At 30.7% G+C, this 22,643-nt stretch overlaps 3 protein-coding genes and 1 pseudogene across 3 annotated transcripts; 2 read left to right on the top strand and 2 right to left on the bottom strand.

Moving 5' to 3' along the window:
• The first annotated feature begins 610 nt into the window (after positions 1-610).
• On the top strand, positions 611-2,107 carry LOC124926078 (cysteine protease XCP1-like). Its single transcript, XM_047466244.1, has 4 exons — positions 611-1,127; positions 1,208-1,443; positions 1,561-1,701; positions 1,785-2,107. The coding sequence occupies exons 1-4, from the start codon at positions 644-646 to the stop codon at positions 1,998-2,000; spliced, it is 1,077 nt and encodes a 358-aa protein (XP_047322200.1). The 5' UTR covers positions 611-643; the 3' UTR covers positions 2,001-2,107.
• Positions 2,108-6,713: 4,606 nt separating this feature from the next.
• LOC124928144 (kiwellin-1-like) lies at positions 6,714-7,364 on the top strand. Its single transcript, XM_047468674.1, has one exon. The coding sequence runs from the start codon at positions 6,798-6,800 to the stop codon at positions 7,362-7,364; it is 567 nt and encodes a 188-aa protein (XP_047324630.1). The 5' UTR covers positions 6,714-6,797.
• A 768-nt stretch (positions 7,365-8,132) lies between these two features.
• Positions 8,133-8,544, bottom strand: LOC124926364 (annotated as a pseudogene).
• Positions 8,545-14,067: 5,523 nt separating this feature from the next.
• On the bottom strand, positions 14,068-22,354 carry LOC124926817 (AT-rich interactive domain-containing protein 6-like). Its single transcript, XM_047467125.1, has 14 exons — positions 22,197-22,354; positions 21,425-21,866; positions 21,200-21,333; positions 21,084-21,123; positions 19,990-20,042; positions 19,798-19,843; positions 17,369-17,461; positions 15,956-16,081; positions 15,755-15,806; positions 15,405-15,477; positions 15,063-15,129; positions 14,916-14,966; positions 14,439-14,531; positions 14,068-14,366 (listed from the first exon to the last, which is right to left on the bottom strand). Exons 2-14 carry the CDS (start codon positions 21,842-21,844, stop codon positions 14,268-14,270), a joined length of 1,347 nt encoding a protein of 448 aa, XP_047323081.1. The 5' UTR covers positions 21,845-21,866; positions 22,197-22,354; the 3' UTR covers positions 14,068-14,267.
• Positions 22,355-22,643: the final 289 nt, after the last annotated feature.

A 22,643-nucleotide genomic window follows, 5' to 3' on the forward strand; every position in this document is an offset into this window, starting at 1 on the left:
TGGTCCGCCTAAATGAATTTAATTTTTTTTTCTTTGCTTCTGGGGAACTTGGAAAATTATAGAGGCCCTATTAGTAATTTAATTTGTTATTTTAAAAAAAAAACTATATTATTATCTACAAATTCATTTTTGGAATTTGGAATGAGTTAAGCTAAGCTTTTTATACATAGTTGCTTGTGCATAGTTGATGGTTTGTAATATTATCCAAAAAAAATATATTTTCCCATTCCCACTGTCCTGCATTAAATCATTCAATTAATTAAACAAATACTAATATCCTTTCTTTTTTTTTGTCCAACTCTACATAAAAACATAAAAAAATCAATTGCATATTAAAAACTTTAATGGATAATTTAATTTCAATCTTGGTAATACAATTTAGTGATTCAGTGAAACAAATTTTAAGAATCAGTCAATGTTTTTTTTTTTTTTGCTTATTTAAATAACTTGACTTTCTTGACACAATGAATGAAAGCTACATAGACAAGCTTTGATTCTAAGTCAGCCAAGAAAATAAAAAAAGTGCAAGGTAAACCATTAACTTGGCTTCAAAGCAATAATACTTACCCTATATAAACTCCATCCAATTTCCATTAGATTCATTCTCATAAAACCATATTTGGATTTAAACAATATTTGAGACATGAGTTTTTCATTCCAACCCAAGTTCATCCTTTCGATCTCTTCCCTCTCCATCGTGCTCCTTGCCTGCTCGGCCTTAGCTCATCGCGATTTTTCGATCGTCGATGTTTCCCCCGAGGACCTTACCTCCATCGATAGGCTCATTGAACTCTTCGAGTCATGGATGGACAAACACGGGAAGATTTACGAGAGCATTGAGGAGAAGTTGAATCGGTTCGAGCTCTTTAAAGATAACTTGAAGCATATAGTAGAAAGGAACAAAGAAGTTACCAACTATTGGCTTGGATTAACCCCATTCGCGGACTTAAGCCATGACGAGTTCAAAAGAAACTACCTTGGCCTCAAACTAGACCTCACCAACCGAAGAAGTGTGTCTAGTCATGAGCCGGCCGACTTCACTTATGAGGATGTCTTTGATATACCAAAGTCGGTAGATTGGAGGAAGAAAGGTGCGGTTACTCCGGTCAAGAACCAAGGTTCATGTGGTAAGAGCATTAATATTCAAATGTTTTCTCAAAGCAAGATGTTTGCATGCATATTACAAGTTTGTGTAAATTAACCTTAGGGAGTTGTTGGGCATTCTCCACGGTGGCTGCTGTCGAAGGAATACACCAAATCACGACAGGGAACTTGACATCTCTATCGGAGCAAGAACTGATTGATTGTGACACATCCTTCGATAACGGCTGCAATGGAGGCCTAATGGATCACGCGTTTCAATACATTATCGATAATGGGGGACTTCACAAGGAGGAAGATTACCCCTACCTTATGGAGGAAGGCACTTGTGAAGGCAAAAAGGTTACCAATTATTATAAATGTTAAGAAAAATTAAACTAAGTAAACTCAAAGATCTTCGATTAATTGTGGATTGTTGTGTTACCACGTAATCTCATGCTTACAATATTAACATAATAGGAGGAGTTGGAGGTTGTTACTATAACCGGATACCAAGATGTGCCACATAACAACGAGTCGAGCCTCCTCAAGGCACTCGCTAACCAGCCTCTCAGCGTGGCTATCGAGGCCTCGAGTAGGGATTTTCAATTCTATAGTGGGGTAAATCCATTTATAAATTTGTTCTAAAATATTATGATTGTAAATGGACTAGCTAGATTAATAACGTTACTTTGATCGAACAGGGAGTTTATGATGGGCATTGTGGGACAGCGCTCGATCATGGGGTGACGGCAGTTGGATATGGGTCGAGCAAGGGGCTAGATTACATAACCGTGAAGAACTCGTGGGGATCAAAGTGGGGCGAAAAAGGGTTCATAAGGATGAAGAGAAACACAGGCAAGCCTCAAGGATTATGTGGTATCAACAAAATGGCATCTTATCCAATCAAGAAGAATTGATTAATAACATCTTTGTTACAAATAACATCTTTCAATCTTGTTTTTGCTATTTCTTTGTAACTTCTTGCTTATATTAAAAACGTTAATAAAACTATTGATTATATTAATTTTTCTCCTTTCTTATTAAATGATAGTAGTTTACATTTCAATATTGACAAAAGTATCATTAAAATCAAACAAATTATAAATAAATAGATTAAATATGTAGAATTATAGGTGTTTAGTAATCGATTTTTCATAATTTTGAAATTGATTTAACAAAATCTCTATTAAAAATGTTATGTTTGATTCCTAATAAAAACATTTCGATTTAAGCAAGTTGTTATGACCTGCAATGGAGGTTATGAATTAAAGGAAAAATTACTTTCACAAATTATTAATTCAGTGTCCAATTAACTATGTAAATAGGTTAAGTGAAAACAATGGTGATATGACAATGGAGGTCAAGAATAATTTTTTTTTTTAGAAAGGGAAAAATTACTTTCACAGTTTATGTATTCATTGTCAAAGGAATTCTGTTGTGTAAACTTATTAGTTTCATTAGTTGCTTCATTTACAATTGATACTAAATTTAATTTTACTGTTATATATATATATATATATATATATATATATATATATATTAAACAATTTTCAATCGGAATAACCTCTAAAACATAATAATATATATTTTTAACTATCAAGTAAAAGTGGAAAATAATAATGAACTGGACTAGATAACTTATTAATATTGTTACAAAACTATTATACTTTTTAATAAAAACTTAAAATATATAGTAAAATAAAAAAATAATAATCAAAATTCCAACTATTCATTTTAGTCGCAATTAGTTAGATAATTGTATAAATTAATTATCATAACTAAATTTCTAGAAATCAAAACTTATTTTTCATAAGCCAAAAAAATAGTATTCTTAATTTTTATTTAGTTTGTAAGTTATATTAAAATATTATATTTTGTATTTAAATTAACACAATTAATCTATTCTAGTTGGCTAAATGATACAGTAACATAGTAACATTACGAGAACAAACAATTGGAAATTTGGGCACGCCGATTTGCTTAGGATTTAATTAAAAATAATTAATTAAGTTGAATTAATCATAAAGTTTCATACTTTTGATTTAAAATTGAATTAAATGGCTAAAGAGTCGTCACTTTATAAAGATCAAGAATATTTTACGTATATAAACGTAACTTTATCAGTGATTCTAGTTGGATTCAATGTTTGGTGATACTCGAAAAAAGGCTCTCGCATTACGTTATTCGTACTCATGAAAAACGATCTTTATTTCACAAAATTTTGACTTTTAGTTAAAAAAAATTGGATCTTACATTTTATTTATTTAATTATTTTTCATAATTTAGACAAATATTTAAATTTAATATTTTAAATTTAAATATATTAAATAAATGTCAATATTGCGATTGATGTCAAAAATTATGAAAGGTGTTTGAAAATATCAAGTAAGCAAGTTAGATTTAAAAATAAATCCAAACATACCTTTAATAAAATATTTTGATGAAAAAATTATAAAATTATTTGAAACTTGTTTTTTATTTTTTTCGGAATGTTTAAAAATGGTTTAGGGCTTCAAAATGTCGAAAAACATTAAAAATCCAAAATGATTAAACAAACGGGCCTTAGTTTGTGTTGGACCGGACGCCAGGTGGACCAACAGTTAGCAGGACACGGTTCAGGAGTGGCGTAGCTCGGTTTGGGCGAGTTCTGGACCTGGGTCAATTCGGTTCAATCGTTGGTCAAAGTGGGCGAGGCACGCACGGGTTGGACGAGAGAAACACAAACGACTCAACTTTTGCGAACCGAGTTTTGGCCGAGTTGAAGTTCGTCTTCAACCTCTCGATTGCCAAAATTGTAGGTTTGGAGTTTTGACAAGAGGCCTCCAAAAACGAATTTGAACATACGACGATATAAGGTTTAAATGAACTATGACAAAAACATATAGAAAAATTGGAATTTGATTATATAGAGACTTCAATTTAGATTTTGAGGTTTATCTAAAGCTTCCTTAGGTGTATTAGTATTGGTTTCAACCTTTAAATTATAATAGGCCACGTATTTTAGTCCTAAAATACGAAGCTTTATTTAAAATGTTGGATTTAACTAAATTTATCTTAGTCGCTTCAAAATTTATTTTAAATTACTCTTAACATAATTTAAAATGCGTTATGAAGTTTTTAAGATCAATTCTTAAGTCAAAACTCAATAACAGAAAACTCGGTTTAAAAATTTTTAAATTCAAAATTGAATCTTTCTGTTTTAGTTTCAATTAGTTTAATTTTGTTTCAATGTTTCAAACAGGATCTCATGATTAATTCCAAATCAAGAAATTAAAGTGTTGTGCAGTATTAAAGAACATTCGAATAGAAATATGAAAATTTCAAGTTTGGTTCATAACATTAGTTACAATATGGGTGGAAACTTATCGTGTACTCCGAGACTATTGCCAAAGCTTTTGGATGAACGAGAACTAGGTTTAAAACATTTATATGAAAATTTCTAAAACTGTAAAAAGCTTAAGAAGTTTTAATGGAATTTTTTTTTGATGGAGCTTAATTTGTGTGTTGAGACTTAGTCCTCTTTCTTCATCTTGGTCAGGTAGGTTATTTATAACCAGCCAATGCTGGTTGGAGGCCGTGGTCGACCGAATTTAGTCAAATCATCATTGTTCTTCAACTTGTTCGGTCGATTTCTATCACCATAACTTATTAGACGAGTTATAGACACACTAGTAATTAAGGCCATCATTCTCCTTTTTGAATTTCATCATTTGATCAAGCATTCACGAAGTTTGAATGGTTGTTCTTATCCGACTATCTATCGCGAGGAAGAAGACAACACAATGCAAGAAATAATGTTTGGTTCGAAACGACGTTGTTCGACATAGGCGCGAACTTCTTGACATTCCGTTTGTTGGTCCGCTGAGACGCAAAAACGTCTTGTTCCATTGTAGCGGGTGATGCGGTGGGCTAGCCTCCCTTGGATGGTGGCCAGAGGATCTTGTGATGGTTGTCTTGCTTGCTACAACTTTCTCTTTTGATTTCGACCGCACTAGATTACAGACGATTTTAGAGCTATCAGGACTTATTTGAATTTGATTTCTTCTTTCATAAATTGAATGAGTAAAAATTTGGTGTGTACAATTATCGTAAGTACAGATCATACATTAACAATATATCATCAAATATGTTATATATATTAATTATTTTATATTAGCACTATATATATATATATTAAGAAGAGATAATGATACTTTTTAATGAGTTCGTTGAAAAGTGGAAGACTGAAATATGCAAATGCAACGATATCTAAAGATCACTGCTAAAAAAACTTAACATACTGAATATATTAAAATTGTTTAAAAGAATAGATAATCTTGTCTTAAAATTATAAAAAATTTATAAAAAAATATGGTGTTACAAATAAATAAAATAAAATAAAATACACTCTTAAAAAGCAAAATCACAGAATGATTTCACCGTCTCTCTTCCAACTAAAGCATTATGTACAACCAATTCTTACTCTCTAGAAAAGAAGTTATAATTAAAGGTGACAAGTTATTTTTCTTTTGTGGCCTCTTCGATGGTTTTTTTTTAGTATATGAGGGTATCTCGTTTTCTTTCCATTACTCAGATTTCAGTTGATGTTATATTTTATTCAATTTGGCACCATATTTAGTCATTTTTAGTGCGTCGTTTGTTGCTCATACATGCCGATTATTCTGATCATCTTTTTTCGAGTTCGTGTCCATCATCTTTTTAACAACAAAAAGATGAAGTTGATAGATCTAAAATTATTTCCCATTTATTTAATAATTAGTTATTTGAATTGTATTCTCATTTAATTTTTATGATTTCTCATTATTTTGGCCGTTTACGGTATATAGTTAGTTGTCAATTGACATAACATTTTCGAGTTATTAGTTATTACGAACCAATTAGAAAAGACAATTTTTATTATTGATTAAAAAATTTTTGGTAAAAATATTTCTGATACCGCTTCTTTGTTTTTGTATGTCTGCTCTACCTCATTCATTTTTTGAGTGACTTAAAAAATTGTAAGATGGTTGAATTTTCATTTTAATTTTAATTTTTTATAAATTTGATATATTCAATATATATTGAATTAATTAAACAAAATTTGTGCTATATTAAAAATTAAAAAAATGATTATTTTAATTCAATGTTAAGAAAAGTATTTTAATAAAATTATGTTATACTTTGTAACGTGGGACAAATTTATTACTTTAATTTAATTTTGGGTTATAGATATTTTTTGCATTCTCATTTTCATTTACATTAATAAAATTATTTCTATAGTCCAAATTCAAACAATTCCTTTATAAAATAGGTATTGTTTGATATTATAAATGTTCATTGTTTCTACATGTAACCGTGATAAAATTCAATAAACAAACCACAACAATATCAATAAATTAATCCCCTAAAATAAATGTTAAGATTTGAAAGTTTGTATTCATATTTAATTTTGATATATCATTGAACTCTATATTTGGTTTTTCAATAATATATATGACTAGGGGTCAGCATCCGTTCAACTTGCCTGATTGAAGCATGTAACATCAAATATTTTAACCAAAAGTTGACCCCTTTGTTGCCCCCTTCTAGCAAAATGCCAAATTATCAAACATCTTTTTAAATAATTTGCTAACAATTATTATTTGTTATGACTCCTATTAAAAGCCAAGCCTGGTTCTCTTGTATGGCATATTATCAACCTTAAACCATTAGAGGTTAAGAAAAAGCGATATAGAATGAAGAAGATCATTAGCTCTCGAGCATGCTTTCTTGCATTGTTTTTCCTTTTAACTCATTATCGAGGAATCTCAGCTCAAACATGTAGACCAAGCGGTCGAATCATGGGTAAGAAACCTCCTCCAGGACAATGCAACCAAGAGAATGACTCTGATTGTTGTGTCCAAGGAAAGGCTTACACGACCTACAAATGTTCACCATCGATTACAAGTAATACTAAGGCGGTCCTCACTCTCAACAGCTTTCAAAAAGGCGGCGATGGGGGAGGCCCATCTGAATGTGACAATCAGTACCATTCCGATGATACACCTGTTGTGGCATTGTCCACCGGATGGTACAATAACGGGAAGAGATGTCTTAATGATGTTATTGTTAGTGCAAATGGGAAAAGTGTAAGGGCAATGGTGGTGGACGAGTGCGACTCCACAATGGGATGCGATGATGATCACGACTATCAACCTCCATGTCCTAACAACATCGTAGATGCATCTAAAGCTGTGTGGAAAGCCTTGGGAATCCCCGAAGGGGACTGGGGAGAGCTCGATATCACATGGACCGATGCTTAAGAGCACGACCTCACCCATTTGCATTTTCTTAAGTGTGTTATGTTATACAATGTCATTGTATAATTGTGTGAACTTATCAACCAAGCTTTTATATCAAACATCGTTCCAACTATGTTTATAAATGCAATGTTAATTTAAAGTGTGGAGAATTAGTTCTATGTATGTGTTACATCTTCTATAACACAAATTAATATATTTACAACATTTAAGCCAAAACATTGTTATAGTAAATTAATTAAATTGTTTTATGAAGTATTATATAATACACTAAGGAAAAAGAGATGAACATTTCCCTTAACCTCTAAAATGGGAGTATGGCATGGAAGTGGCCAATGATAGAAATTAACTAATAATCTTGGAGGCAAGTAGGGCTACAAATGAGTCAAGTCGAGATTGAACCAGTTTAAGCTCGAGCTCGATTCGATTAATTGTTTATTAGCTCGATTCGAACTCGAACGAGTTTCTAAATTTAAGCTCGAGCTCGACTCGACTCGGAAGCTTGAACTAAAATTAAATTTTTAAGTTTGAATTCGAGGTTGAATTCAAACCAAATTTTATTTTCCAAATAAAAATATCAAACTTTCACTCATTCAACATTAAAAACATAATATTTTTAAATGAATAATCAATTAAAGCAAATTAATATTTAATCATCAATAACAAATAACATAATATATCCATCTAACAAAGCCACCCACACCCATTAGAGAAACTAGTTGATAATCGATAATAACATGACTATTAATATAATAAACAACTATAAGGTCTCTAAGTCCTCTCACTACGAATACGTCTCGCAAATTGAATATCTTTAGGCATAATAATCACCCGTTTAACGTGGATGGCGTAGAGATTAGTGTCTTCAAACATACTAACAATAAACTTCAACCGTCTCCTTGAGAGCAACGCTATGGAGGATCTCTGAAATCTCAGATCTGTACAGAAATCTTATGCAATCTCACGAACAAATCTTTGGAATGAAAGTTTACGGATCAAAAGCTTCATACTCTTTTGGTACTTACGGATCTCTCTCAAAGCAATTGTTCCTGGAGAAACTTGTGAGGCTTCTTCACACCTCTGGTAGCTGGAGAAGATTTTATAGCCGCCTTCATCGCTAGTTACTTCCTCAACTCCTTGTCTCTAGTCGATTTCCTAACGAGATCTGTTTTGTGCACGTCATTTGAATAAATGAGAGATAATATGGAAAAAAATGCAAAAATTTTGTGAATGAGTGAGAGAAATTGAGTAAATGAGAGATAATATAAAGAAAAATGAAGAACTCTTGTGAATAAGTAAGAAAAATAGTGAATATGTGTGAGATATGATGATGTATTAGAGAATTGGAGTTTTTCTTTTTAACTTTTGGGCTATAAAATATAATAATGTAATTGTGGGCCTATCATTGGACTTTGAAAAGAGAGTGAAGAAAAAATATTTATTTTAGATTTTATGTTTTAATATTAAAAAATATATTATATATTATTAGGCTTAAAAAAGCTCGACAAGGCATCAAATTAGTATTATATGAGCTCGAGCTCAACTCGAATATTAAACGAGTCGGCTCGAGCTCAACTCGAATTTGGTCAAAGTCAAGCTCAAGACGAGTTTTGACCGAGCGGCTTGACTCATTTGCAGCCCTAGAAACAAGTAGTTGGTATCAAAAATTTTAATCGAAATATAGAGGTGATTTAGATTGGCAGGGCCAGATCTAGAATTCAGGGCAAGTATAACGATTTTTTTTAGATAAATGTAAGTTTTATCATTTTTTTAACAAATAGATAAACAAACATTGAATTATATTGAAATTTTAAAAAAAAATTGGAATAATGTCATATTTTACCCTAAAAAAATTATTTTATTTTTTTCGATTTGGGCTTTAATTCACCCGAACCCCGATCCTCTAAATAGATCCGTCCATTGATAAAGAAAAAACAACAACCTTGTTCTAAAGTTTTAAGATTAATTTAATAATTAAATATATAATTCTTATTTTATCCCCTACTAGAGATATGATTTTATCACTGCTATGTTAAAATTGGTCGGAGAGAGGGAATAAGAGAGCCAAATGGTGCTGATTCATGAAATCGGTTCGTTCTTCTTTAATTCTTCACCTACCACTTCAAACATCATTAATTTCTTTTAATGAAATTCTTTATTTATTCATTTCTTTTTTTCTAACTATTTAGAAGAAGAAAGTGAAAAAATAAGAACGATGATTAAGGTTTAGCGTTTCAATTGATCCATTAACAACTAATCGAAGTCGCAAGGTCGCCTATTTTTCCAGTTGTTGCTCCTACGTTAATCCTCATCTATAAGTGTTCTCAAATAACATCTAGGGCATGTTATTTGATATTAACAAGATAATGATTTTTTTAGGTCTTACAAAATAAAAGTATAATCAAATAGATAAGGATATTAATTATTTCAAGAAAATCTTGAATGTTTAGATGAAATAAACAAGTAGGAAACCTTGAATGTTTAGATCTAATTTATACAAAATAATAAATGTTTAGGTCTTGTTATTTGATTTTTTAAGTAACAAAGAACAGTCTATATCTTTACCTGAATGTCCCTTCAAAATTTGGTGTCCAAAAATCAATTGCTTTGTAGTCTCAATCTCAGGTCTTCTTTTTCTTTTTGTGGATACAGTGATTCATTATGACAATGTTTTTGACTATATAATTCTAAAATCAATATAAAGTTGTTTGATTTGGTATTTAATTTAGTTGATTCTAGTTTTGACCATGATAGCCTATATATTTGGTGCTTGATTCTAACCAGATCTTGTTTGATTCTGACCATGATAATATAAATTCACTCCTTACTTTAATTATTAATTATACATCTTCATCTTCACATATAATTAAGACCATAATTAGCATCCTAGTTAATTATAATGTACTCAATCCAGATCTCGATCTTTACCTGAATGCCCCTCTAAAATTAGGTGTCCAAAAATCAACAAACTCTTGTAGTTTTAATAGTAGGTCTTGTTTTTCTTCTTGTTGATATAATGATTCATTTTAACCATATTTTTTAATATATGATTCTATAAGAGTTTTTGATTTGGTATTTGATTTAGTTGATTCTCATTATCACCATGATAACATGTATTTATTGATTGATTCTGACTAGATTTTAACCATGATAATATAAATTCAATCCTTGCTTTAATTAATAACTATACATATTCATATATAATTAAACCTCTAACAAAATGTGTACATTTCTAATATCTAAGTTCAGTTAAAATGTAACGTTATATAACCAATTTTTGAAAACAAAATTTAATAAAGTATAAGTCGTTTTAAAATGGATTTAATAAAGTATAAGTCGTTTTAAAACGGATACGAATGATGTAACACAAAAGCTATTTTTCGAGTATCACCAAACTAAGAACAAAAAAAAAACTCTAATAAAAACTACGTTTTATACAAATAATTTTTATTAATTTTAAACTTAAAAAATAATTAGTGACTCTTTATCAAATAAATAGTATTTTTAATTAATTTAAATCCAAATTTCTTTAATAAATCTTAATTTTATTATTTTAAATCTAAAATGTTATTTAAAATTTGATAAAAATTAATTATTACCATAATTAATTTCAAAAATCAAGACATATTTTTATAATTTTTTTAAAATAATGTTTTATTAAAAAAAAAATCCTAACATTCCAAACTTGGTTAAAATTTGTCGAATCTCGAATTTTTTGGGGAAGAGTGTTTTCCGGGGTTTCCCAAGATATTTCATTTGTGTTTTGTTAAGCAACTGATAACTCGATAATGTTAATTTTGCGTCCTTCATTATTAATGAATTCATATCGGAAGATCCCTTATATTGGGTGGAATTAACGATTGATGATAAGGGTGAAAAATTAAAATAGAAGTTATGTATAAAAAATAGTTGAATTTAAAAACTAAAAATAATATATACTATATTATTTCATATTATTAGAAATGTAAATTTAATTGTTAATTTTACTAATTAATTGGATCAATAAAATAAACATTATCTTTTCAAAATATATTTAATTTCTACATAAAAATTTCAAAACAAACATCATAAATGAATCTTGTCGTATAAATCTATTAATATACCAACTATTAAAACAAATAATCTTCATATTTGAGCAGAGATCGAAGAAATTTAGTTGGTAAGTTTTTATCTAAGTTGATAGTTTTTTAGTTCTAAGATCTTTATATTATCTAAAATTCTATACAAATTAATCTTTTAATTTATCATAAAGCCCTCAGTTAAATAACTATTTATTATAAAATTTGTTAATTTCAATTTAAATTAAACCCAAATAATTTATATCTAAACAATAAATTTTATAATAAATTAAATATAAAACAAATATCACACTTCATAACATATTTTTAAAAAAAAAAAAATTTGGGAAAAAAAATTTCAAATTTAATATTTACATTAATAATAATTTACTAAATTATACTTAATTAAAAAAAATAATCATCGTAATAATTTAATAAATTATACATAATTTAAAGCTAGCATTTGATTTAGTGGAAGCACTTAATAGTTGAACAACAAATTTTTCAATCTCTGCCCAAATATGAAGATTCTTTTGTTTTTTGAAAATTTTTAACCCAAATTTAAAACTTGTAGATTTGGGTAAAAATGTTGAGGAAGAAAACAAATGTGAAGATTCTTATGTTTTTGAAAAATTGTTAACCCAAATTTTTATCCAGAGTAATAAAAAACAAATGTCTCAAATGAATCCAATTAATCTTTCCATGCCCAATTGAAGTTCTCATGGTTTGGTTCTTTATGCAATGTGGGAGCAATGGTTGGTGCAATCACCAGCATTCAGATTTCTGAATAATACATCTGGCGAAAAGGGTTTATTTATTTTCGGATTTGTAATGAAAATTTTGACATAAACATGCTAAGATGTTAATGACTGGTGATTTTGACGGGTCATTTATCCATTTTATGCCTTTCTGGATTTTTAATGAAAATAAGTTGACAATAAACAGGCTAAGGTGGGAATGATGGAGGGTTTACTTTCATTTTATGCTTTTGGGGATTTTAAAGGATTTTTATTTTTGTACATAAACAGGCTAAGATGGAAATGACTTATTATTTTGAAAGTTTATTTATCCATTTTATGCTTTTTGGGATTTTTAATGAAAAAAATTTGACATTAAAAAGGCTAAGATGAGAATGACTGATGATTTTTAATGAATTTGTTTTTCGCATAAACAGGCTCAGATAAGGATAGACTGATGATTTTGACTGTTTATTTATCCATCTTATGCTTTTTGGGATTTTTAATGAAAAAGAATTGACATAAAAAAAGCCTAAGATGAGAATGACCATTGATTTTGGCGATTTATTTTTCCAATTTTACACTTTTTAGGATATTTAATGAAAACAATTGGACATTAACAGGCTAAGATGGGAATGACTGATGATTTTGAAGCTTCCTTGCAAGTTCTTTGGGGATTTGATACTGATATCTCTGTCGAAGTAAATGAAATAAAGGTAAAGCATTTTCTTCAAAGCTATAACCAAGAAAAAAAAATCATTTTTTACTGTAAAAGTATGTTTTAATGGTAGGTATGGATGAAATGGCAGTTTGATAGAAAAAAATTGGTTAATTTTCTGCTTGAAATGACAAATAAAATCTTATGCAAAAATAGGTTATCGCAACTGCAGTTTCTACTTGGTTGGTTGATAAGGCTGATCGAAGAGTAAAAAAGTGGTTTATTTGGGTAAAATGATTGATATATCCTTAGTATTTGAGATTTTTCTTTTTTACTTTTTTACTGATTTATGTCAATGGTTACGATGAGCTACTAAACCCGTAAAAAATCACTAATAATAACAGGAATGTTTCTTATATATATGCGGTTATGAGCATTGGGGCATTGGTATTCACTGTTCTTTGGGTGCCTGAGACAAAAGGAAGGACTTTGGAAGAAATTCAGAGGTCTTTCAGATGATTTACTACATTTGTTGTAAATTTCAGTCTTTTGTTTGTCCATTTTTTTGGAACTTTTATTATATATACAATTAATTGATGAGAATATGGGTTTTGTGTGATTTGTTTGTAAACAAATAAAAACTATTCTTGTAATTTTATTTAATTTATTGGATTCTTTTTTTGAATTTTAGAAAGTTAGCAGAATCTTACACTAATGTCCCCCACTCACTTCAACTTAGGGAAAATTTGCATAATATCAACCTTAAACTCTTATAGAGAAAGAGAAATATAATGGAAAAGATCATGTAGCTCTTCACCTAGCATGCTTGGTTGCCTTAATTTTGCTTAAAAGCAAGGTTTCTAAAGTCTTAATGATTAAGCATATGTAAAAACTCCAACCATAGATGTGAATATAAATCGAAAATAAGAATAAGTTTTCTTAACATCCCCTAATATTTCAATGCACATATTCATACTTTAATTAGCTTTCTTAAATCTCATGTTATAGGTTTTTTTTTTTCTTGGATTATCATCCAAATGACACAAAATGGAGACTTCAGTTGGAACTTGAAAAAGAAGGCAATGGTTCAGCCAATCAAGCAAAGATACATTACACTCCAATCTATATGCATTGAAATTTGAGTAAAAAATACTTGCATGAAATTGACAATTGATGTTAATTGACAACACATGAAGAGAAAATCAAGCTCTAAGATATGTAAACTAAATAGTCAAATGGGTATAAAAAACAACTAAAACAGTAATCAATTACAATTTATAACCAATATCCTATCAATTACAACTGTTGAATAAGAAAAAGAATAATAATTTCACTCATCTTGACTAATCAAGATAAATGTAAAATTAGTATCTAGAAACATGCACATCAATAAACAAGCTATAACATCATTCAAGCTCTCTTTGTTAGCATCTTTCCCTACAAGTCTGAGTACTCACGATTGCTCTATCGGAATTCGAACATACAGTCTTCCATGTAGACTCACAACAGCAGATGTCTGCAATGGATCAATCCGTGCTGGTAAACTCACCTCCTGAGACCCATAATCTATTTTTGTTAAATTCAATTCATCTTGCAATAAGCATTAAATCGATAACCAATTCACCTTTTTAAATGCTGTAATACCCCAGGGGTTATCTGTCTGTTCCGGTTGCCCGGTGATGATCAGGCGTCCAGCTGGATCTGATTGAACCCGAACCTGAACAAATTAAAGAGAACTATGGGTTCTGAACCTAAATGAACTTCCTATTCAGTCTTATGAAGATTACTTCACATCAAAACTCATATGGATAGGTGAACCTAGAAATATCTACATTTGTTATGTTTGTCAAAACTCCTAATGAACTAGAAAATAATCTGGATCATCATGATAACATATCTTTATACCAAATGAAACACAAAACTATATTATATTATAATTTGGACCATAATCTAAAAAATAATTTTTATACCAAATGAAACAACAAAAATCACACTATAATTTGGATCATGATCCATAGACTGTGACATATACCAGGTTCTGAATAGGCTCATTTAGTTAAAAATTATAGAGATATTTTATAAAAAAGGATGTAGTACGAACCTCTTCACGCAAAAGCCCAGGGACTAGAGCATAAACTTCATAACACTCTTTCTGATTATTGAAGTAACGATTGTTAGAATAAAGTAGAGAAAGAACACTTTGAGTTATATATTCATTATATATGGAGTGTTTATACAAAACCCTTACAGATTCAAATACATTGATCTTCACCCAATCAGCAGGGGGTCCAATGTCCACTACTGTTGTAACCAACCTATAAAATAAAGAGAATTCAGTTAACTTCCTGAATATTTCAGTAAATCATTATTTTAGCCAAAACATTCCATCAGAACTTAATATTTAAGAGTATCCAGTTCACAACTGAGACTATAAAAAGAAAATAAAGAGTTTTTTTTTATAAGAAGTTGTTTATTTATTTTTTAGTTATTAACAAAGTAAACAACTGCTTATACCCAAATATCACGGGGAACACAAAAATGCAGGCTTGAATGAGTAAGGTAAGAAAAAACTATATGAAGAGAGCTTAACGGTTTTGCAGTGTCTATCCTTGCAGACTTCACAGGATGTTCCACTTCTGGCGTTCTCTTTTGCTTCACTGAACCTGGTGAATGAATGGGAGACAATCAAGAGAACAAGATTGAAATTTAACATTCAATAGAAAATCTAACAGTCATCTATTTGTACATATTTACCCTAATTTGGATCCTTTTTCACTAGGGTTCCGGGTTCCCATTGCCCCCACAAATATAAAGAGGAACATTTTGCCAAGGCTTTGTTTGATTTAGGGTTATTAGAATAACCGAGTGCTTATTTCAAAATAAATTGTTTGATGTAGGTTATTGAATGTCAGGTTATTTGGGTAAGAAAATTAGACTTACTAATGCTTTTCAGACTCTTTTCACGCTTTGGCAAATTACTTGAACTTTTGTCCTGAAATTTAGAAAATAATACAAAATGAGACTAAAATATAAAGAGTAAAGTTGAGCAAGCTCAAAGAAGTGTGACCTAAACAATAATACAGGACATGGGATTTGCATTAATCAGAGATATAGGAATAGAAAAGAATATAGATGACAAACCTTAATTATAGGCGCACCACCTTCACCAGAGGAAAGAAGTCGTTGGACATGCCACCCCTGCATAGCACGAGCTGCTGCATCCCTACGAGCCCGAACTGACCCTTGAGCTTGGGGTCCATTATTTACCTTGAATTAGAAATTAGGATTAAGACCTTGGATTAGAGATTACATGAATGAGAGAATAGAGTTTAGATGAGAAGAGAAGAGAGCTCTAACAACACTTGCAATCTAATAAACCTAGAGATACAACAGATGGAACAAAATTGTTCTTAGAGTATTTCTTATTAGAACATTTCATATAAGGAAAGAAAGACAGAAATGAGAACATTGGAAAGATTATTTCTAAATAAACCACTATCATGTCAACAATCACCTTCTCAATCCCATCATTCAAATCATACACTAAAATACTAAATTACGCTTACTTTATTCTTTATAATATTTGAAAATATTAAATATTAAGGATATTTTGGTCCAAATAATCTAGTTTTTTACATCAAATAACCTTTCTTCTAATAAACATGGAAATAATACAAAGCATGAGTGCTGGGAAATAGACATGGAAATAATACAAAGCAATTAATAGATGTGACAATAATGCAACATTTACTAACGAATTCTTAACATTATTCCAGTGCTTAATCACTTCGGTGCTACTCTTTATCTGATGAGACATGTGTCCCCTTACTGGCTTTTTCATTAATCTCGAATTGTCTGGGATAAAACCTGAGCCCTGGGGATGCACTTAATCTGGGTCCTTGAGGGGTATAAAACCATAGAAACACACCCGTAACAGAAATTTCAAGTTGTGAGAGAAATGACTGAAACAATACTTTTTTTTCTTTTTTTTCAATGTAGGATGCTAGCATGACCCCCACAGCCATGACACCCACTTCAACTTGTCACTTGACCTTTGGTCTCTTAGGAACCAATCTTGTCACTTGAGCTACCTTAGTGGGTTAGAGATGATTGTTACAATTCAAAATTGTAAATGAGGGATAAAATTAGATAGAATTGGGGATGGGAAGGTGTAGACTAACTTTCCATTCAATATCATTTAATGCATATGTCATATACAAGACTATTATCATATATTTATACATATCAATAATCAAGAATACCAATTCTATCACTAACTAGTGTAAGTTAGTTATATCCTAACTAATACTTAAGGGAATACTTTGTATACTATGTCTTCAGAACTATTCTCCGCTATTATACCTAACCCTAAGAAATGTTACACTTTGACATAAAGTACATGCAAAACTATTTTCTGCATAAAATATATATGATGACAATAATAAATGGCACTATAGAAACATTGGGAAACAAATTGAGAAGTCTGACCCATTCAGGCAAGCTTCATGACCGTTACAGATAACATGAAAACCTACAGAAAAGAAATACAATTACCTCATTTTCAATACTAGAAGGCTCAGGCAAGGGAACAGCAGCAAGCTCAAGCTCACCATTTTGTAGTTTGTATCTCTCATATTCCAGAAGTGCCTGCATAAAGTAAAAGACTAAGACAATAGGAGAGGCAATAACATGAAGATCAATGCAACATTCCGCAACTAATAAGACCAACCACTAAACAAATTAATAGCATTTGATAGTAATTAAAAGAAGTTGTAGCTTAGGGGCAACTGTTGTGCGATGAATCTATTGGATCCTGAGTTCGAATAATCATTGTAGACATATTTTTTATTAATTTATTACAAATCTTAATTTTTTATCTTAAACTCATTTTAAATTATTATTTTAGAAAGTTACTAAATAATATCACATTAATTATATCATTCCAGAATATATATTGATTTTTGTAAATCGTTTAGAATAAAACTCAAGATTATGTTCATCACTCTTCTCTCTCTCTTTCTCTTTTAAGTCAGTTCAGAACCTACCATAAATATTTATGAAAAGCATTGATAAGATATTAAACTTAAAGCTAGAAAAATGAATTTAAGACAACCTACTCTTATAATTGTGGATTCTAGTCATTCAAAACAAGAAATAAGAGAATACAAAATAAAAGAGATAAAAAGAAACCAAAAGACCCTCTAAAGATAGAAACTTCAAAAACATATAATCAGTGTCATTTATCTTTTTGGAAAAATGGTAATTTTATAATTGTGTCACTGAAAAAACAACATAAAGGGATATAACTAAGTAAAAACCAACAAGGAAAGGGAAAACGGATAGGAGAATGGTGTTGACAAATTATGTTAACATGCATCTTATGCAAAGGGAGAAATATAAGAATTTAATATAATTTTATGTTATTTAGATCTTTTTGAGCCACCATTAATCTATCATAAGATGAATATCTCTGATCATGTCATAATCTTGGATTCATCCACCTTAAGGTTCTCAAGGCTTCTCATCAAGCTGGTAGGGTAAGTTAGAGTATGATGACTTGGTTGAAAACTTTGTTTCCAAAAATGCAAGGTGAAATTGTTTTCTTAGAATCGGATAGTTCTAATTAAAAGCACCATAACCGATGTTATATTTTGTTTTCTATGTAATCTACGTTAAAAGTACAATACAATCATATTGGAGAGAGTTTATTTTAACTATCTTATCTTTATTTCTGGAGAAAAAAAACAAATTGACCTAGGGAAACCCAATCCTTGGGGCCAGTCTGGGGCAAGAGCTGTTAGATGATTCATGATACAAGTTAACAAAGAGGTATTACATAATACTAAATTCTATCAGTAGTGACAGAATTTACATAATACATATGCAACATATGGGATTTTATAGATAACCTAATCTTAAGAGCATTTGTATCAGATAAATTAACCCAACTATTGAAGTTCTTTCAACACATGTTCCATATATTTCCCCAGTATTTGAATTGGATAAAGCATTCATCGTGAATAGTTAAAGTAAGACAAGAAGAAGAATACCCGCGGTCGCGCCCACAAGCGCGTGCAATACAACCGCTGTTTCGTCACTGCCGGTTAGATTCCCTATTAACTCTCTTATCAATAGGGTTTTACTTGAACTGATCATGGGGTTATTGGGAAACAAATCAAGAACTAGAAAAGAAAATGTTACTTTGAATGTAGATGAGGACGTATGGTTTGAATACTTATATAGTTGTTGGCTTTGGGAAGAAGAGGGGACCTAACTCTTCAGAGAAGTAAGCAGAAGAAGAAGAGGAAGAATATGGGATTTCATTCAAATGTTAATGCTACTACTATACTATGTGACAGTTACTTTCAATTTGAGTTCATGCTAGGATTATGTATTTTCTAAAACTGATTGGTTTTTTTTATTTAAACATATTTTTGGTTGGTATTATCATGCTTTTGTTTTGTCTTGACTGTTTACCATAAGTTGCATTGGAATGGCATATGGTTTTCTAAAATACAATCATTTTTTCAACCATGGAATCAGAAATTGAAATTTCAAAATTGTGCACATTTCCAGAATGGATCTGTTGAATTCAACTAGACTATGTTAAGAGTGTTTTGGCTGACCTCTCCTCTAGGTTGAAGAAGATATTTTTATGAATAGTTAAAGTAACACTACACAAGATATAGGAATATTATATTTAAACTATATGTGTCAAATGATTTTACCTTCTTTTTTGATACATATATTTTGAAACCATGGATCAAGTGTATTGGGGTATTATATATAGATGTAATACTTGTTTTATGGAATCAATATATAAACTCAGCTAGATACAATGGACCAATTGTGATATACTAGAGTTATCCTCTGAAGAATAGCATTCCACACAAACAAGAACGCTAAGCAAATACGCCAAAACTTATATTCATAATATCAACAGTGGTTCCAAGTAAACCCCCTTTCAAGCAATTGGTCATTACCTTCTCATAGAAAATGCGGAATGTCCACGAGACCGTAGTACAGGTCCTGAGGAGAAAGTTCAATGAGAAATTAGAAACTAAGACAAGTCAAAACTTTCAAAAGAAACTGCAAATTTGTGAGAAGCTAGGAGTTTTGAACTTGTTAGGGTTAAAGAGAGAATGTGGAAGATACAAGTAAGCATATCTACATACTTTGGAGGATGGAATGACTCTCCAACTTGCCGCCACAACTTTGCTCCAGTTACCTGAAAGGACCACAAAAACATGTTTCAAAATATTGATTATAACAAATAGATGACATAGAACAAACAGCCAATGACAATGTTGAACATACAACATTAGAAAATGAACAAGTTGTTTTTAGTGTATTTCGTTTGTGATTACAAACTATCTATAAAATATTAAATAAAAATACAAAAGAATAAATTGCTTGAATAATAGGAAGTTCTTTTGGATCTAAATTAGAGATGAAACATCTCATAGAAATGACTATGGATTAAATCCAAATATGTCAAATAAGGTCTAAGAAGAAACATGTTTATTTTGTTGTTGATTCAATTGGCAAGTAAGCATTAGAAAACTAAAATCGTTTTGACATGTTTTAGAAGTTAGCACCAAAGTTTCAAATTGTTATGGGATGATAAGAACATAAAGAATTTTATAAGCATATTGCTCCAGGAACAACGTGTTCCATATCTACTATGTTCAGCAACTGAATATGATTGAACCAGTTTTGCACATAATATACAAATTATCAATGAGTTGTGAAGGAAAAGAAACTGTTAATAGGTATGCTAGAAGATCATAACAAGTTTAACTAAACCAAGAATCTTTCTTAAGATAGTATGGCTTGAATGGGCATAAATATGTGGATAATCTGGCAAAACTAGTAGATGACTATGATGCAGTAGCATATATGTATGCATGTATTCATTACATTGATCTTTTTAGATGGGAATCCAGATTATCCTTGAGAAAATAAGGGTTTATGTTTACAACCTATTATCAACAGAAGGACTAGATAGCCAAAATGAAAGTTCATTCATATATATATATACACACGCATACATTACATAATTTGAACATGTACATGCACATAGTAAAGTATCTTCCACAGTAATTCAATAACCAAGCATGTAGAATGTTTATCAAGCAAATTTTCAGGCAGTTATGCTTATTAAATACACAGAAATAAATTACATGTTGTATGATGGAAAGAAACTCTCTGTCAGCCACTCAAATTATGTGCACAACTAGAAAATAACGAACAACATAATAATGCATACCCTATCATAGCCACCCAATTTAGTGACAGCTCTCCACAACCTGAAAGTATTGACATAAGCACCAAGAAATATTAAATCAGAAACAACCAAAGTTATTTTAACCAAGGGCAACTTACTTCAGGCAATTTAGTGGTTGTCCATAAAACCTAGGTGGCTTAAACTCCAACGCCTTCTCTTTATAAAAGCATTCAACCTCCTTCATGAATGTTGTCTGTTCCTCCAGTGTCCCATCTTCATCTTCTTCAGTCATCTGACACAAAGAAACAATCGCAATACATTTCTAAACAAAATAGAACATAAAGAGTTCTCTTCAAATTTTGGGTTTCGATGGATGTACTCACTTCATTGAACTCTTTACTCAATGTCCCTATACTGCCATTCACAGCTTTTGTATTGCATTTAAGAAGAGGAGAGGGTGTAACAGCATCATTGTTCATCACAGGACTAGGACTATCATAACCTTCCTTCTTATTTTCATCAGCAATAGCAGAAGATGTAACAGCAGCTACATGGCCCAACTCGTCAACAGGAAATTCACGAGTCAATTCCTCTTCCTCTTTACCATTTTCATTAGGGTTTTCTTCTGTCATGTTTCCATTGACTTCACCTTCATTCTCAAGCACCATTTCACCAGTACTAGTTTCATCAGGCACATCCAGCTCAGGCGAAACCAGGGTTTCCATCACTACATCATTTGTACTATTCCCTGAATTCTCTCTATCAGCTGCTAATTCAGTGCTCTGGTTCTCACTATCTCCCATTTCCACTTCTCTTAAAATAATTCTAAACAAAGGCAAAATAAATTATTCACAGATTATCCACTTCTCTTATCATTATTCACAATTTACATGCATCAAGACTACCCCAAGTTGCAAGACTTAATGGTCCAATTGTTTTATAAAGTGCATGGTTAAAATAAAAATGCCTCAATGGGAGCTTTAAAAGAGGCGACACGATCAAAGCTACAATGAACAACTGTGAATATAGTGGAATAGAATTCCAATGTCCGAGATTTCAAGCAACCCATTTCACAAGAAATCGAAATAGCCATAAGAGAGTTGTCGTGTAGCCAAAAAGAGAAAAAGAGAGATAGAACAAAGGAAATACCGTTACCTGAAGGTACGTCGGAATGCGCCGGAATCGGAATGCGACCGGAATCGGACGCCGGAGAGTGTAACGCCTTGCAAAATCTCCAGAGGAGAGAGAAAGATAGAGAGAGAAAGAGGAGAGACCTCTGGTTTTACAGGTTTGTAGCAGTTCAAAGGAACGGGTTAGGCTCATACAATTAAAAACAGCTGGATCAAATTTTCCTTACTGAAATGTCTATTTTACCCTCGTAGTTTAATCCGAATCACATATTTTAGCCCTTATACAATTAGTCTTTTCCGTGTCCATAGTTGTTCTTGGAGGGGTTAGGGTTTTTGGTCTTTTAGGTGTTGCAATGTTGAAAATAAAGTAAAATTTTATTTGCTTATAACAATACAAAAAAATTATTAAATAAATAATATTTTCAATTAGAAGAAGTGTTTCAAGAATTTTTGGGTACCTCAAAGTTATAGT

This window comes from Impatiens glandulifera, chromosome 2 (genome assembly GCF_907164915.1).
Source record: "Impatiens glandulifera chromosome 2, dImpGla2.1, whole genome shotgun sequence".
Lineage (NCBI taxonomy): Eukaryota > Viridiplantae > Streptophyta > Magnoliopsida > Ericales > Balsaminaceae > Impatiens > Impatiens glandulifera.